Source organism: Stegostoma tigrinum, chromosome 4 (assembly GCF_030684315.1).
Source record: "Stegostoma tigrinum isolate sSteTig4 chromosome 4, sSteTig4.hap1, whole genome shotgun sequence".
In the NCBI taxonomy this organism is placed as follows: domain Eukaryota; kingdom Metazoa; phylum Chordata; class Chondrichthyes; order Orectolobiformes; family Stegostomatidae; genus Stegostoma; species Stegostoma tigrinum.
Genome location: NC_081357.1, coordinates 98,049,722 through 98,066,259, shown reverse-complemented (window position 1 = coordinate 98,066,259; position 16,538 = coordinate 98,049,722). Strand labels below are relative to the sequence as shown.

The window sequence follows — 16,538 nt, the reverse complement described above, 5'->3', positions numbered from 1 at the left end:
GCAGACAAGCACCAGTCGAAAAGGTAATGAATTTCTGGAGTGTGTCTGGTATAGTTTCCTACAGCAATATGTTGTAGATAGGATAAGAGATGCAGTATTGGATTTAGTAACAACTAATGAGCTGGGTTTAATTAGTAACCTAATTGTGTGTGAATACTTATCAAGTAGACAATAGACAATAGGTGCAGGAGTAGGCCATTCGGTCCTTCGAGCCAGCACCACCATTCATTATGATCATGGCTGATCATCCACAATCAGTACTGGAGATTTAGACTTAAGTAAAAGCTGCCTTTGATGAGATGAGACAGAGACTGTCTGCAGTAAACTGGAAAAACAACTGAAGAACAATGGAGAATGTTTAAAGAAACATTTAACACGATACAGTGCCCCTGAGAGGGGAATGTCCCACTTCACAAGGAAAACAGCCACAGTCAACTAAAGAGATATGGAACAGTATAGAACGAAAAGCATTTACAAAAATGCAGAAAACAGCACAGATTCTGCAGGTTGAATCAAGAGTTGAAATTGGCCTGTCACAAAGGTATCACTACAGTTGTTATGGGAGATTTCAACATGCGGGTAGACTGGGAGAATCAGGATGGTACTGGACCCCAAGAAAGGGAGTTTGTGGAGTGCCTCCAAGATGGATTCTTAGAACGACTTGTACTGGACCCTACCAGGGAGGAGGCAATTCTGGATCTGGTGTTGTGCAATGAACCAGATTTGATCAGGGACCTCAAAGTAAAGGAGCCATTAGGAGGTAGTGACCATAATATGATAAGTTTTAATCTGCAGTTTGAGAGGGAGAAGGGAGAATTGGAAGTGTCAGTATTGCAGTTGAATAGAGGGAACTACGGAGCTATGAGGGAGGAGCTGGCCAAAGTTCAAAGGTACAATACCCGAGCAGGGATGGCAGTGGAACAACAATGGCAGGTATTTCTGGATATAATGCAGAAGGTGCAGGATCAGTTCATTCCAAAGAGGAAGAAAGATCCTAAGGGGAGGCAGGGGCGGCCGTGGCTGACGAGGGAAGTTAAGGACTGTATAAAAATAAAAAAGAAGTATAACATAGCAAAGATGAGTGGGAAGCTGGAGGACTGGAAAGCTTTTAAAGAGCAACAGCGGATAACTAAAAAGGCAATACACAGAGAAAAAAATGAGGTATAAAGGAAAACTGGCCAAAAATATAAAAGAGGATAGTAAAAGCTTTTTTAGGTACGTGAAAAGAAAAAAAATGGTTAAAACTAAAATTGGGCTCTTGAAGTCAGAAATGGGTGAATTTATTATGGGGAGCAAGGAAATGGCTGAAGAGTTGAACAGGTACTTTGGATATGTCTTCACTAGGGAAGACACAAGCAATCTCCCAGATGCAACAGTGGCTGAAGGACCGAGGGTAATGGACGAACTGAAGGGAATTTATATTAGGCAGGAAATGGTGTTGGATAGACCGTTAGGTCTGAAGGCAGACAAGTCCCCGGGACCTGATGGTCTGCATCCCAGGGTACTTAAAGAGGTGGCTCTAGAAATTGTGGATGCGTTGGTAATTATTTTCCAATGTTCTATAGATTCAGGATCAGTTCCTGCGAATTGGAGGGTGGCAAATGTTGTCCCACTTTTCAAGAAAGGAGGGAGAGAGAAAACAGGGAATTATAGACCGGTTAGCCTGACATCAGTGGTGGGAAAGATGCTGGAGTCAATTATAAAAGATGAAATTATGACTCGTTTGGATAGCAGTAACAGAATAGGTCAGAGTCAGCATGGATTTATGAAGGGGAAATCGTGCTTGACTAATCTTCTGGAATTTTTTGAGGATGTATCTATGAAGATGGATAAGGGAGAGCCAGTGGATGTAGTGTACCTGGACTTTCAGAAAGCCTTTGATAAAGTCCCACATAGGAGATTGGTGAGCAAAATTAGGGCACATGGTATTGGGGGCAAAATACTGACTTGGATTGAAAATTGGCTGGCTGACAGGAAGCGAAGTGTAGTGATAAACGGGTCCCTTTCGGAATGGCAGGCAGTGACCAGTGGGGTACCACAAGGTTCGTTGCTGGGACCGCAGCTGTTTACGGTATATATTAATGATATAGACGAAGGCATTAGAAGTAATATTAGCAAATTTGCTGATGGCACAAAGTTGGGTGGCAGTGTGAAATGTGAGGAGGATGTTATTAGAATACAGGGTGACTTGGACAGGCTAGGTGAGTTGGTGGATGCATGGCAGATGCAGTTTAAAGTGGATAAATGTGTGGTTATCCACTTTGGTGGCAAGAACAGGAAAGCAGATTACTATCTAAATGGAGTCAAGTTAGGTAAAGGGGAAGTACAACGAGATCTAGGTGTTCTTGTACATCAGTCAATGAAAGCAAGCATGCAGGTACAGCAGGTAGTGAAGAATGCTAATAGCATGCTGGCCTTCATCACAAGAGGAATTGAGTATAGGAGCAAAGAGATCCTTCTGCAGCTGTACAGGGCCCTGGTGAGACCGCACCTGGAGTATTGTGTGCAGTTTTGGTCTCCTAATTTGAGGAAGGACATTCTTGCTATTGAGGGAATGCAGCGTAGTTTCACAAGGTCAATTCCCGGAATGGCGAGACTATCATATGTTGCAAGATTGGAGCGACTGGGCTTGTATACTCTTGAGTTTAGAAGGATGAGAGGGGATCTGATTGAGACGTATAAGATTATTAAGAGATTGGACACTGTGGAGGCAGGAAGCATGTTTCCGCTGATGGGTGAGTCCAGAACCAGAGGACACAGTTTAAAAATAAGGGGTAGGCCATTTAGAACAGAGTTAAGGAAAAACTTCTTCACCCAGAGAGTGGTGGATATATGGAATGCTCTGCCCCAGAAGGCAGTGGAGGCCAACTCTCTGGATGCTTTCAAGAAAGAGATAGACAGAGCTCTTAAAGATAGTGTAATCAAGAGTTTTGGGGATAAGGCAGGAACAGGATACTGAATGTGGATGATCAGCCATGATCATAATGAATGGTGGTGCTGGCTCAAAGGGCCGAATGGCCTACTTCAGCACCTATTGTCTATTGAAAGGGAAGGATATAAAGATCAGCAAAGGGCCATGAAGCAGTTTATAAAAACTACTAAAAGGAATTATGAAAGGAAACTTGCCAGGGATTTCAAAATCAATGAGAAGAAGTTTTGTAATTACATAAAGAGAAAGTGGGTAATCAGGAGCAATTTCTTTCAGAGATAGTAGGAACTGCAGATGCTGGAGAATCTGAGATAACAAGATGTCGAGCTGCATCAAAGGAGCAGGAAGGCTGACGTTTCGGGCCTAGACCCTTCTTCAGAAATGGGGTGGATGGGAGAGGGCAAGGGAAGAGGGTTCTGAAGTGAATAGGGAGAGAGGGGGAGATGGATAGAAGATGGATAGAGGAGAAGATAGGTGGAGAAGAGACAGACAGGTCAAAGAGGTGGGGATGGAGCCAGTAAAGGGGACTGTAGGTGGGGAGTTAGGGAGGGGATAGGTCAGTCCAGGGAGGACGGACAGGTCAATGGGGTGGGATGAGGTTAGTAGGTAGGAGATGGGGGTGGGGCTTGAGCTGAGAGGAGGGGATGGGTGGGAGGAAGGGCATGTTACAGAGGCAGGGACAAGCTGGGCTGGTTTTGGGATGCATTGGGGGAGGGGAGATTTTGAAGCTTGCAAAGTCCATATTGATACCATTGGGCTGCAGGTTCCCAGGCGGAATATGAGTTGCTGCTCCTGCAACCTTCGGGTGGTATCGTTGTGGCACTGCAGGAGGCCTAGGATGGACATGTCATCTAAAGAATGGGAGGGGGAGTTGAAATGGATCGTGACTGGGAGGTGCAGTTTTTTAGTGCAAACCAAGTGTAGGTGTTCTGCAAAGTGGTCCCCAAGCCTCCACTTGGTTTCCCTGATGGAGTGGAGGCCACAACGGGAACAGCAGATGCAGTATATCACATTAGCAGATGTGCAGGTCAAAATCTGCTTGATGTGTAAAGTCGTCTTGGGGCCTGGGATGGGGCTGAGTGGCGAGGTGTGGGGCATGTGTAGCACTTCCTGCAGTTGCAGGGCAAAATGCCAGGTGTGGTGGAGTCACGGAGAGAGTGGTCCCTCCGAAAGGCAGATAAGGGTGGGGAAGGAAAAATGTCTTTGGTGGTGGGGTTGGATTGCAGATGGCGGAAGTGTCGGAGGATGATGCGTTGGATCCAGAGGTTGGTGGGGTGGTACGTGAGGATGAGGGGGATTCTGTTTTGATTGTTTTTGAAGGGAGGGGTTGTGAGGGATGAGTTGCGGGAAATGCGGGAGACATGGTCAAAAGTGTTCTCAACCACTGAGGAGGGGAAGTTGTGGTCCTTGAAAAATGAGGACATCTGAGATGTACAGGAGTGGAATGCCTCATCCTGGGAGCAGATGTGGCGGAGGTGAAGGAATTGGGAATAGGAGATGGCATTTTTGCAGGAAGGTGGATGGGATGAGGTCTATTCTTGGTAGCTGAAGGAGTCGGGGGCTTGAATTGGATATCGGTTTCTAGGTGGTTGCCGGAGATGGAAACAGAGAGGTCCAGGAAGGAGACAGAAGTATTAGAGATGGCCCAGGTGAACTTAAGGTTGGGGTGGAGGGTGTTGGTGAAGTGGATGAACTGTTCAAGCTCCTCGTGGAAGCACGAGGTGGCACCGATACAGTCATCAAGGTAACGGAGGAAGAGGTGGGATTTAGGGCTAGTGTAGCTACGGAAGAGGGATTGTTCCACATAACATACAAAGAGGCAGGCATAGCTTGGGCCCATGCAGGTACCCATGGCCACCCCCTTTGTCTGTAGGAAGTGAGAGGAATTGAAAGAGAAGTTGTTGAGGGTGAGGATGAGCTTAGCTAAGCGGATGAGGATGTCAGTGAGGGGTCTGGTTGGGCCTGTGGGACAGGAAGAAGTGGACCGCCTTTAGGCCATCTATGTGGGGAATGCAGGTGTATAAGGACTGGACTTACATAGTAAAGATGAGGTGTTGGGGACCGGGGAATTGGATGTTCTGGAGGAGGTAGAGGGAGTTCGGTGGGGCAGGAGCAGGCGGAGACAATGAGTCAACCAGGGCAGTCAGGTTTGTGGATTTTGGGAAGGAGATAGAAGCAGGTGGTACAGGGTTGGTGAAGAATGAGGTTGGAGGCTGTGGGTGGGAGGTCACCTAAGGTGATGAGGCTGTGGATGGTTTGGGAGATAGTGGTTTGGTGGTCGGGGTTGGGGTCATGATCAAGAGGGCGGTAGGAGGTGGTGTCAGAGAGTTGGCGCCTGGCCTCGATGATGTAGAGGTCGGTGTGCCAAACTACGACTGCGCCACCCTTGTCCGCGGGTTTTGTGGTGAGGTTGGGATTGGAGCAGAGGGCTGCACATTCTGCAGGGGAGAGATTGAACCACACTCCTCCCCCGCCACCGCCACCAGTCCCACCACACCCGGCACTTTTCCCTGCAACTGCAGGAAGTGCTTTACCTGCTCCTACACCTCCTCCCTCACCCCCATCGCAGGCCCCAAGAAGACTTTCCACTTCAAGCAAATGTTCACCTGCACATCTGCTAATGTGGTATACTTCATCGGCTGTTCCCAATGTGGTCTCCCCTACATTGGAGAAACTGAGTAGAGGCTTGGGGATCACAGAACACCTACGCTTGGTTTGCACTAAACAACTGCACCTCCCAGTCGCGAACCATTTCAACTCTCCCTCCCATTCCTCAGATGACATGCCCATCCTGGGCCTCCTGCACTGCCACAATGATGCCACTTGAGGTTGCAGGAACAGTACCTCATATTCCGCTTGGGAACCCTGCAGCCCAGTGGTATCAATTTGGATTCTACAAGCTTCAAAGTCTCCCCTCCCCCTACTGCATCCCAAAACCATCCCAGCTCATCCCCGCCTCCCTAACCTGTCCTTCCTCTCACCTATCCCCTCCTCCAACCTCAAGCCCCACCCCCATCTACCTACCAGCCTTATCCCGCCCCCTTGACCTGTCCATCCTCCTTAGACTGACCTATCTCCTCCCTAAGTCCCAACCTACACTCACCTTTACTGGCTCCATCCCCGCCTCTTTGACATCTCTGTCTCCTCTCCACCTATCTTTTCCTCTCCACCTGTCTTCTCCTCTATCCATCTTCTCTTCACTCCCCCTCTCTTCCCTGTTTATTTCAGAACCCACTTCCCCCCCCCCACCATTTCTGAAGAAGGGTCTAGGCCCGAAACGTCAGCTTTCCTGCTCCTCTGATACTGCTTGGCCTGCTGTGTTCATCCAGCTCTACACCTTGTTATTTTTAATCAGGAGCAATGTTGACCCACTGAAGACTAATCGTAGAGACATTGTCAATGACAGTGGGGAAATGGCAGACATGTTGAATAATTACTTTGCCTCAGTATTTGCAGGGGATAGCTTGCTGTAAGTTCCAAGAAATTAATGGTGGATTGGGAACGGGGACTGTTAAAATCAATGTAGTTAAACATTGGTAATTAGGAAATTAATGGAATTAAAGAGTGATACATTCCTGGAACCTGAAGGTTTCTTTGGAGATTGTTAAAGGAAGTAGGGGAACACATTGTGAACACCCTAATTATAATATTTTAGAGGTCCCTAAATATACAAGTCATCCCTTTGTATTAGAAAATTGCACGTATCGCTCTACTTTTGTAGAAGGGTGAAAGAGAAAAAACAGGGATTAACATTTTAGTTTAAGCCTAATATCTGTGATGGGAAAACTGTTGTCTATAAATCAAGAATGGGTAACTGAGAACCTTGAAAATGTTAAGTTAATTAGGGATATGACTTATTAGACTTGGGGTATGATTCTCACTTTGTGGCTTCCAGCATTGTTTTAGGATGCATTTTTTAGGACAGCACAGTGGCTCAGTAGTTAGCATTGCTGTCTCACAGTACCAGGGACCTGGGTTCAGTTCCAGCCTTGGGTGACTGTCTATGTGAGTTTGCATGTTCTCCCTGTGTTTACAGGGGTTTCCACCAGGTGCTCCAGTTTCCTCCCAAAGTCCAAAGGTGTGTATATTAGGTGGATTGGCCATGCTAAATTGCCTCATAGTGTCCAGGGATATGCATATTAGGTTTAACCATAGTAAATGTAGGGTTTTGGGGATAGGATTTAGATGGGGGGAGTGTGGTCTGGGTGAGAAGCTGTTCTGAGGGTTGATGCAGACTCGATGGGCTGAATAGTCTCTTTCAGCACTATAGGAATTCTATGGATAGCCAGCAGTGACTTATGTCAAGTCAGCCATGCCTGAATTCATTGAATTTTTTGAAGAGATACTGAATGTAGTGGACAGGGTAATGTCAATGGCTATTATTTAAATGAGCTTCCAGAGGGTATTTCATAAAGTCTCACATAAATTGGTGTGAACTAAGGTAGAACCCCATGAGCTGAGGACAAATTACTGGCATGGCTGGGTAATTAGTTGAGTGGCAAACGACAAAAAGCAAGGATAAAGGGTCGGTACTCGAATTGGCAAAATGCGACCAGTGGTGTCCCATAAGGATCTGTTAGTGCCCCAATTATTCACATTATCTATTAATGACTTAGAAAATAGCATGAAGAGTTATATTTCCAAATTTGCTGATGACGGAAATATAGTCAGCATTGTGCACAGCGTAGATGGTGGCATAAAATTACAAAGGGCTATTGAAATACTAACTGAATGGGTGAAACTCGGGCAGATGAAGTTCAAAGTAAGCAAATGTGAGGTTTTGCATTTTGGACTGAAGAAGGAGTGATCAAGTTACTTTTTAAATGTTAAATAGTTAAATACAATGGATGTCCAAAGAGTGGATGGAGCAAGAATTTATTCCTTCCTTGTTCTCTCAGTTGAGACATGGAAGTCCCTCAAGTCAATAGATGGCTCTTCATTAAATAGCATACAATTTGAGAGCTGGGCAAGAGAAACAAAGTCATTTGAAAATGAATGAGTGATTTGTTCCAAAGAGGAGATTTTTGAGGCAGAGGCAAGAAGAGGAACCTTCCCAAGGTCAAGAAGTTGTGACCTGAAGAGCTGAATCAAAAGGGACTCTGCCCAGCAAAATTGTGAACTGTGTGGAAATAAGGCCAACTTCAGATTGTCCCACCACCAGACAGTATGGCAGCCTGCTGCATCAACTTACCAAATCAAAATAATCATAGAACAGAGTCTTAGATGAACAAAGAAAAGATGAGAATGACTGAAAAGGTGAGAGTCAGATAGAGAAACAGCAGAAATGGAGACCAACAGAAAAATTGGAGGGGAAACACATGCAGGGAGTAGTGGCATTTATATTCGGTCCGTGAATGCTGCATTAAATGGTTGACATATGGAAATATGTTTGCCATTCTATGTGACTATTTATCTTCAAGTTTGCTCCTTCTTTCCATTATTCTGGATTCCTACACAAGGCCAAAACTGCAATAGTGTTGAAAGAGATTGTTGTGGTTAGTTTGGGGAAAGGTGAAAATAGGTTCTAAATGGTTGCTGTATAACTATAACATTGAAAGATTGGTTTCAGGCTGCTATTTGGTCCCAATGACTGATTAGTATAATTTGAATTTATCTGTACAAAAATAAATACTTGCAGGATTAGCATTCAAATACTGATTAAAAGCAATTTTTTGCTAGCAAAAGGGGTCAAGATACAGTGGACAGAGTCTGAGACATAACAGCAGAGGACCCAGCAGGGGAGGAATTTGTATCTCCAAGGGAGCAGAGGTCTGCTTCACTTCCCTGCCCCTCTCTCCTGCAAATAGTGCTACTCTGTCTGCTGTCACATCCTCTGCTTATTTCTCCTACAGATCAAAGGAGACCCCTAACAAGATGTCCATGATCAAGAATTTCCTTTCCCAGTAACATGCAATAACGCAAAATAGTACATCGCTCTTTCTCAGTGAAGTCTTGAGCTAATTTCTAAAGTAGAAGTTGTTCAGACCGAAGTGAAATCTTGACAGAAGTGTCTCAGAAAGCCTACTGCTTTCTTCAGAAGTTCTCTTTGGCTGTCAGGCAACAAGTGAACACTGGAATATTGCATACCTTTTAAGTAGAACTTAATAATTCTTTGACAACTACATTATGTTTTATTAGGATAGGGCAGTAATTCAGTTCTCTTGGGCTGTTGTGGTGCAGTGGTAGTGTCCTTACCTTTGAGCCAGGAGGCCTGTGTTCAAGTCCCACCTGCTCCAGGGATGTGTAATAACATCTCTAACAGGTTGATTAGAAAATATCTAACTTAATGCTGCAGTGACTAAGATGATATGCATGCTTATTAATAAGTGCTAGCATGCAATCTAAGTGGCAATCGGCATTTTAACATTCATGTGGACAACTGATCATGGCATTTTGTGGTAAATATTAGTTAAGTTTGTGTTTCAAATGAAACTTCCTTCCTAGCCATGTCTACTAGAGATGAAAATACTTAGAAAAGATGTCAAGGCTTTTGAGAATGTGCAGAGGGGTAATTACTTGTAAACGTCTGGGGACAAGAGTCATTAGTTATATGGAGATGCTAGATAATCTAGAATTGTTCTTTTTAGAAAAACGTCAAAGGAAAACTTAAGGGAGGTGTTTGAAATATGAGGGATTTTGATAAAAAGAATGAGGCTAAAACTATTTCCACAAGCTGTAGAATTGGGAACCAGAGAAGACAGTTTTGAGATAATTGGCTAAAGAATGGGAGGTTGCGGTAGTTCTGCTGGAGATGAGAAGAAATATTTTGAGTTGTTGCAAACTGTAGTGCTGTATCTGAGACAGTGTGGAAGCAGATTCAGTAATTACTTTTTAAATGGAATTGTTCAAATAATGAAATGTCCTTGTGGCATTCCCACATCATTAACGGCCCAACCAATTAGCACCCTCTTCTTATGCCGAATAAAATGGTGTATCTTTTTTCAAACGTCCCTTGCATCCTAGTCCTGATGAGTGCAAAACAAAAAACTTTCAACTTTTAGTAATATTGAACCATATATTTGTGCATGTATTGCAGTTTTATTTGTAACAAAGGTCTGCCACTTTGGTCTTTTTTAAGAAAATGGAGTTGGAGGGTATACTTGGAAAAATATCTGCAAGTTAGGTGAAAGAGCTTGGAGGCTGGCACTAATTCAATAGCTCTCTAAAGGAACTACAGCTGTTTCTCAGCATGGTATGATTTTATACTTTGTGGAGAATGATTAACTCTGTTCTTTTTTTTTGTAGGGCACCTCTGATGCCTGGTCATCTCTGGATGTTACAATTTCCAACCATCAGAAAGATTCAATGAACACAGATGATATTTCACATTCTCAGAATGGAAACCTTAACTTGCAGGAAGAATAGGGGACAGTGACTACTCGCCCAGTGTGAAATTAGAAGCACTAGTGATCTCTTGACTGTCAGTCAGAGATGATCAGGTTGAAATGAAGCAGTAAAATCAATAAATTGAGAAAGCATGGAACTCTAGAGATTTTGAAGCAAATGGGGAGAGAATTCACACCATCCAGAAAATGAAATGGGAGCAACCATAATCCAGTGGAATTATCCCAAATCAAATGCTAAATATTGCTTTGTTTAGAGAAGCATATGCATTGTTTCATTTTCAAAGCTGATTACACCTCATCAAAAACTAGCTATTTGTGAATGATAATGCAATTTCAGGTTTCTTTAAAAGACACATTCCTGCTTTACCCAGCCAGACTGAACCTGAAATTTATCAGACTTCCTCAATGTTCTCCATTCCCAGATTAGATACTGTACAGGGTCAAGTGTGATTTGGGTTCAACAATTTTGACAAATAAGTAGATGCTGATAAAAGCTAATACTAGGTCTCTAGAAAGGAGCAACTAAACAATCACTTGTATTTAGCTCCATAGTTAGAAAGTCTGACCTCACAAAACAATGAAAAAAACTGGAAGGTTGTTTACAAATGACTTCCTAAAAATGTTAATGATGAATTTGTGTAGCATTCTACAGCTCCAGAATTACTTGCGTAATTTAAACCTATATTGAACTGTGACAAAAACAAAGTTGCTGGAAAAGTGCAGCAGGGCTGGCAGCATCTGTGAAGGCAAAAAACAGAGTTAACGTTTCAGGTTCCGTGACCCTTCCTCAGAACTGATGGTGGCTGAGAGAATGTCAGTTTATTTGCAGAACAAAGGGAGGGATATGGGGTAGGGAGTAAAAAAAATAGGACAGAGCCTAAAAAGAGAGAAGAGCAGTTGGATAGACAAAGAGTTAATAACAATGAGGCTGGGAGGGTGAATGGTTGTTAATGGGGTCTGTTAGTGACCAACAATAGGGGGTGCGTAACGGCAGGCTGTGTGATAACAAGGCCGAGTGTGTGGGGTAGGGGACTGGGACATGGGAGAGTTTAGGCCCTAAAATTATTGAATCGATATTGGGTCCAGAGGGCTGCAGGATTCCCAAGCGGAAAGTGTGTATATTGAACTGTAGTTAGTCAACATGGGAGTATTATGTGCAGTTCTGGTATCCTTATTAGTAAAGAGGTTCTGGAGACACTAGTAAAGGTGCAAGAAATATTTACCAGAATGATATTAAAACTGAGAGAGTCAGTCTTTCAGGGCTGATAAAACAAGCTGAGCTTCTTTCTCTAGGGAAGAGAAGGCTGAGTGGTGGCTGCATAGAGCTCTTTGAAAACACCTTCTCTATGTCTTTTGAAGCCTATTATAATTTTTAATTTAGGGGAATGCAAAATGAGGAGTTATAAATATAATTCTGAAAAGCTCATTTGGTTATTCATGAAAAACATCTTTACCTAGAGAGTGGTGGGAACATGAAATTCACTAAACACGGAATGATTGAGCAAATATTTCAGATGCTTTTAGGGGAAGTTAGATATATGCATGAAAAGGAAAGGAATATGTCAATAGAGTGAGATGACAATGGAGCAGGAAAAAAAGGATCATGCATAAATGGCAGCATGGATCATCTGGGCTGTACAGCATGTTTGTTTACTATAAATGCTGTGTAAAATAATAAAGTTGAGTATTTATTCCTTCCAGTCCTTTGTATTACGAGAACTCAAAAGTGGGAAGATATTATAAACTCAGATTGTAAAAGAGGAGGACAAAAGCAGATTTGAATGAATCCCCACACTTAAATGCAGATAGGGAGAATTGGAGGGGAGGAATAAGAAGCAGGAAGCACCAGTACTTTTTTTGAGATAGTTAATGTCCATCTTACGAACTGAGCTCAGGTACTTACTGTACTGTATGTGCTGCACTTCTACTACTGTCTCTGTAATGGGGAATGGAGTAGAATGAAGGCAAAGTGTATTAAAAGGTAGGCGTGGTGATAATGAAAATCTGTGCTAGCTTAATAATTGCAGCTACTTACACATGGGATCACATGCAGACACCCATACCATGTTCCCTGATATCTTTATTGATTTTACCAGATGGTTAGACACTGCAGTCTTTGGGGGATTTCCCATGTGTTTAAAATCTGCTATGTAAGTAGCTTTTACACTGTCGCCAACAGACAGCTTTCAGATTCCAGACCAATACCACCTGGAATGTGCCAGCTCATCCACAAACCTGTTTCCTAGCTAATACACTCAATGTTCATGGTGATTCCACAGTTGATGGATTGTAAATGCTCCTGGTGATACTAATTGTTCATGTTTTAGGAACAATGCAAAATTCTCTTCGTGAAACAAAGCACTGAACTCCCACATTGATGTTTTACATAGTTGTGTGTAAAGGCAATCAACAGAAGCAAGATACATGAAGACAAGGAGCGAATGCAAAGGAACATACAATGAATGCTAAATCAATGAAAAGTAGTGGAGGTCCAAAGAGACTTGGTGGTTTAGGTACATAGTTAAAATGTCATAAGATAGGTACAAAAATTATTAAAATGGCTAATAGAATACTGAGTCTGTTATGTAGAGTACTAGAATACAGGTAGCAGCAATACAGAAATTATGATGCAGCTACACAAAGTTTGGGTTAGGCCACAGCTAGAGTACTGACCAATGTTCTGAGGACTACACCTTAGGTATGTGTATTGACTTTCAAAGGAGTGCAATGTAGATATCACTAGAATAATACCCAGACTACAAGGGTTAAACTACATGGAGAGACTGCACAAGCTTGTGTCCTCCAGAACTTTGAAGGCTTTACAACATTATCAGATTATATCTTTAAGGGAAATTGACAGGCAAGATTGAAAGACATGCTGGTTTTGGAAAGTGCAAATTAGAGACAATGAAGGAATAAACCTAGGAAACAGTTCTATATGAAAAAGGTGATTGAATTTTGGGATTCTCTTCTGCTGGTTGATTTTAATTGTTAAATCACAATGGTTACAGCACAGGTGGGAGGGTGGAAGGAGGCATTTTATCATGTCTATGCTCACTCTCTGAAGGAGAGCAATTCACCCAGTACCACTCCCATGTGCCCTTTCCTTTTTAGGTAATGATCCAGTTCCTTTTTGAAAGTTTATACTGATTCTCCTTCCACCACACTCTTAGTCAGTTCATTCCAGATCCTAACCATTGGCTGTGTAAAAATGCTTTTTCATTGTTGCCGTTATTTATTTAGCCAATTTCTTAAATCTGTATCCTCAATTCTCAACTCTTCCAGTGAAGAGAATTTTCTGCTTTTTACTCTGTTTACCAGATCCCTCAGGCATTGAAATACCTCTATCAAATTTCTCATCCTTACCTTCAAGCAAAAAAATCCTGACTTCTCCAATCTTTCTCTGCAATTTCTCTAATGCCTTCACATCCTCCCAAAGTTGTGCCCAGAACTGGATGCATTACTCCATTTCAGGCTAAACAAGTGTTTTATATAGGTTTAATTTAACTTCCTTGCCTTCCTTTAACTTCCTTCCTTGATAAAGTAATTTATTGTATGTTCTTTTAACCTGCCCTGTTCTTTAAATGATTTATTCACAACTACACCCAAGTCCCTGTTCTCGTATACTCCTGTATTGCCTCTCTGGTTCTTCCCACCAAAATGAATCACTTAATTGTTTTTACGTGCAGTTTCCTCTGCCATTTGTCCACCTATTCCATCAGACAATATCTTCCTTAAAATCTATCACTGTGCTCCTCACACTTCACTACACTGCTATGTTTTGTATCAATGGCAAATTTTGAATTGGTGCCCTGTAAATCAAGATCAAGGTTAGTTATATATATGGAACTTCTGGGGTCCTAACTGCAATCACTGGGAAGTCCACTCTAAACCTACCTCCAATCCAAAAATAATCTATTAACTGCTACTGTTTCCTTGTAATTTTGTAATTATGTTGCTACTGTTCATTTTATTCTGTACACGCTAACTTTGCTCAAGTCTTTTGTGTTATTTTGTCAAATGCCTTTTGGATGTCTATGTACACCATATCAACAGCATTACTCAAATTTTTATTACCTCATTAAAAAACTCCAAATTACAAATATTACAGAACATAGTGTTAAAGGGGATGTAGTCATTTAGTCGTAGGACAAAAAAAGTACAAGTAAACTACTGTTTCAATTTGCTGATGTTCTACAAAGAAGATGCAATTAGAGTAAGCAGCTTCAGTTAGCTGGCACTAACATAGTACAATAGAGAAAGTGACCTCTTTTGTAAACCATATGATTTCCTGGCATTGGGGACAACTAACAGGGCCAAGCCCTCTAATTATGCTACATTTCAGCTAGTGGGCAGAGGATACACTGAACTCTGTAGATTATGCATTTATTTTGCCCCCTTTCTTCAGTTTCCACTTTGCCTTCCAGTGGAATAATTTCTAATAGTTTATTCATGAACAAAATCCTTTGCCCACTGTTCTTATTTCTGTGCCTATGAAAAAACTTGCATTTATATTGTGCTTTTAACATAGAAAAAAAAGTCCCAAGGCGCTTCATGGAAACATAATCAGACAAAAATAGCAGTGCAATTCATCTGTTCAGAGACTTGCCTGATAAAAATTGACATCAGTCTCATTTATGAGGCAAAATTGTATTGTGGAGCTGCAGAAAACCATTAAGTCAGCCTTTGTGGCATGTGCCGTAGGATGAAGCAGGAAGGATATCTGCTACTGGTGAGCAAATTCAATATTACAAACTGCTTCACAGAACAGCAAAGTACATGTTTGAATATCTAGAGTTATTTTGCAAAATACAAAACAAATTAAACTTTTCCAAAGGACAATTTTCTCTTTAATTCCCTCCTTGCTTTCTATTTGTTTTTAGAAATAGAAATCTTAAAATTCCTGTTGAAATTTAAGAATGAGCTGCCATAATGTACTGTGCAATTATATCATTGTTTCAGCCTTTTGGATTGTATACTATCAAATAGCAAAAGTATGGATGAAATTTGGCTTTTTGAGAAAATATGCAAGTATGAATAATCTGTACATCAGTTCAGAAACAGTTGTCAAATTTTGAATACATTAGACTATGCTGCAACACAATTACCCACAAAAGGGCAACAAGTATCAGAAATTGCTTTTTCTCCAATGAAAACATTTTCAGTTATTAGCCCATTGTTTAAATTGATCAATACAGTAAGGCAGTAAGATCAATTAGTGTACATTAGCTTTGCTTGTAACATGCTCTGTCTTGAATAGCTGATAATTTTGTTTTTCTATTTTGAATGTTACATTTACTGCATGGACAGTGTTTTAATTCTTGGAAACAGCACAAATCACTTCAGTTAATTCTTCAGATTACTGAAATGAAATTTTAAAATGATTTTTAGGAAGTGACATATATGTTTATCTTTTCAAGCACAGATTTGTAGGCAGGTATAACAGAATGTAATGCTAGGGGTTTAGAATTCTTTGATTCATATTGATGGCACCCTGAGAAAAAGATGAAATATGCTTGGGCCACTCCGAGTCCTGCACTTAAATATACCTGCATGAGGTTGCCTGTTGAGATATGCTAAATTATACATGTGATGAATTTATAGCATTGTTATAGTTTAGGTGAAAACTGAAGATTAGAAGATATTATGAAATCAAGGTGTAGAATAAAATGGAATGTAATTTTTCAAAACATCAAATAATGTGAAGTTTAACTGTACAATACAATTGCACTGAGAATATATTCTTGAACTGCATGCACATCTTTGTACAATCTTTTCCCACAATTCAAGGGAATATGCACTATGACTATCAAGTTCTAAAACTTATTTCTGCTAATATGATATATATATTTGTTAATTCAATTGTCTTGGAATTTTATGAACAGTCTACATTATGCATGATGCAATATTGAACATCCGTATTTCAGAAAATTAAACAGTGAAATTTTTGCCTTGTTTGGTAAAATTATATATCTGATATATATCTGAACATCATAATGGCTGCTATAATTTGTGGGGGTAAACAAGGCAATTTTGATGCATCATCCACCCAGAATGAAGATATTGGTGTTTAAGTTTACAGATTATTTGAACTTAGTTGATCACAGTGGCAGACTTTTCAATTTCAATGTGGATATCCTTCATTTAATTGAAGAATGCTTAAATACGGGGTATGATTTTTCAGTTGGCAATGTCAATATACTACAACTGGCTAAATGGCTGATTAATCTAAATGTGGTGGCTGAAGTAGTGGACTTTTGTCA

At 41.4% G+C, this 16,538-nt stretch overlaps 1 protein-coding gene across 1 annotated transcript in view; it reads left to right on the top strand.

Annotated features, from left to right (window-relative positions):
• Positions 1-16,188, top strand: part of LOC125452477 (pecanex-like protein 1) — a 244,466-nt gene extending 228,278 nt beyond the window's left edge. Inside the window, exon 34 of the mRNA XM_048530940.2 lies at positions 10,175-16,188. Coding sequence (XP_048386897.1) covers positions 10,175-10,294 — 120 coding nt within the window. The 3' untranslated portion in view covers positions 10,295-16,188. The remainder of the gene's footprint in view (positions 1-10,174) is intronic.
• The last annotated feature ends 350 nt before the right edge of the window (positions 16,189-16,538 follow it).